This window comes from Geospiza fortis, unplaced genomic scaffold (assembly GCF_000277835.1).
Source record: "Geospiza fortis unplaced genomic scaffold, GeoFor_1.0 scaffold224, whole genome shotgun sequence".
In the NCBI taxonomy this organism is placed as follows: Eukaryota; Metazoa; Chordata; class Aves; order Passeriformes; family Thraupidae; genus Geospiza; species Geospiza fortis.
In genome coordinates this window covers 266,588-267,213 of record NW_005054448.1, presented here as the reverse complement: position 1 = coordinate 267,213, position 626 = coordinate 266,588, and the positions used below count along the sequence as shown (strand labels likewise).

At 50.5% G+C, this 626-nt stretch overlaps 1 protein-coding gene across 1 annotated transcript in view; it reads left to right on the top strand.

The window, feature by feature from the left end:
• LOC102041870 (acyl-CoA dehydrogenase family member 11-like) overlaps positions 1–626 on the top strand; it is a 16,797-nt gene continuing 16,171 nt past the window's right edge. Inside the window, exon 1 of the mRNA XM_005427606.3 lies at positions 1–311. Coding sequence (XP_005427663.3) covers positions 18–311 — 294 coding nt within the window. The 5' untranslated portion in view covers positions 1–17. The remainder of the gene's footprint in view (positions 312–626) is intronic.

Genomic DNA, 626 nt, shown 5'->3' with positions numbered 1-626 from the left:
CAGGGCTGTGCTGGATCATGTTTGCCTGTCGCTTGCCCTGGAGGAGATCCAGTGTCACCTGCAAGTCCTGGCAATCAGGTCACTTTGTGCCTTGGGGCAGCTGCCAAATGCTGAGTATTAAAGGAATCAACACGACTGTGGGGCAGGAGCAACAGGCCGGCATGAAGGAAAAACAAATGTTAGAAGATTCGGAAATGCACCTCTCAAGGAGAGACACAGAGGCCCTCTTCCAAGAGCAGCCTGAGACTGGGAACCAGTACTTGGAAGACACTTTGCTTCGGAGTTACTTGCAAACACACCTTCCTCCCAAGGTCAGTTTGCATTCCTGTGTGTACCCACCAGGACCCTGCCGAGTGCTGCTTCAGACTCTGAATTGAGCATTTGTCTGAGCCTTTTTGTGCCTTTGAGTGTTTAACTGGAGGGAATTTGTCAGCATTCCTTAAAACCTGTTGTGTTTGAGGGCAGGGGTGACAAACACTGCCAGGACACACACAGCAATGGCTCAGTGGGCTCCTGGGACTGGGCTGGGTGTTGCACTGCTGTTTGATATTGTCAGTGTGGGCATTTGTTGTCTGGTCATGTAGAGAAAGGAATTTCTGAGAGAGGAATCAGACTAAGATGCTTGC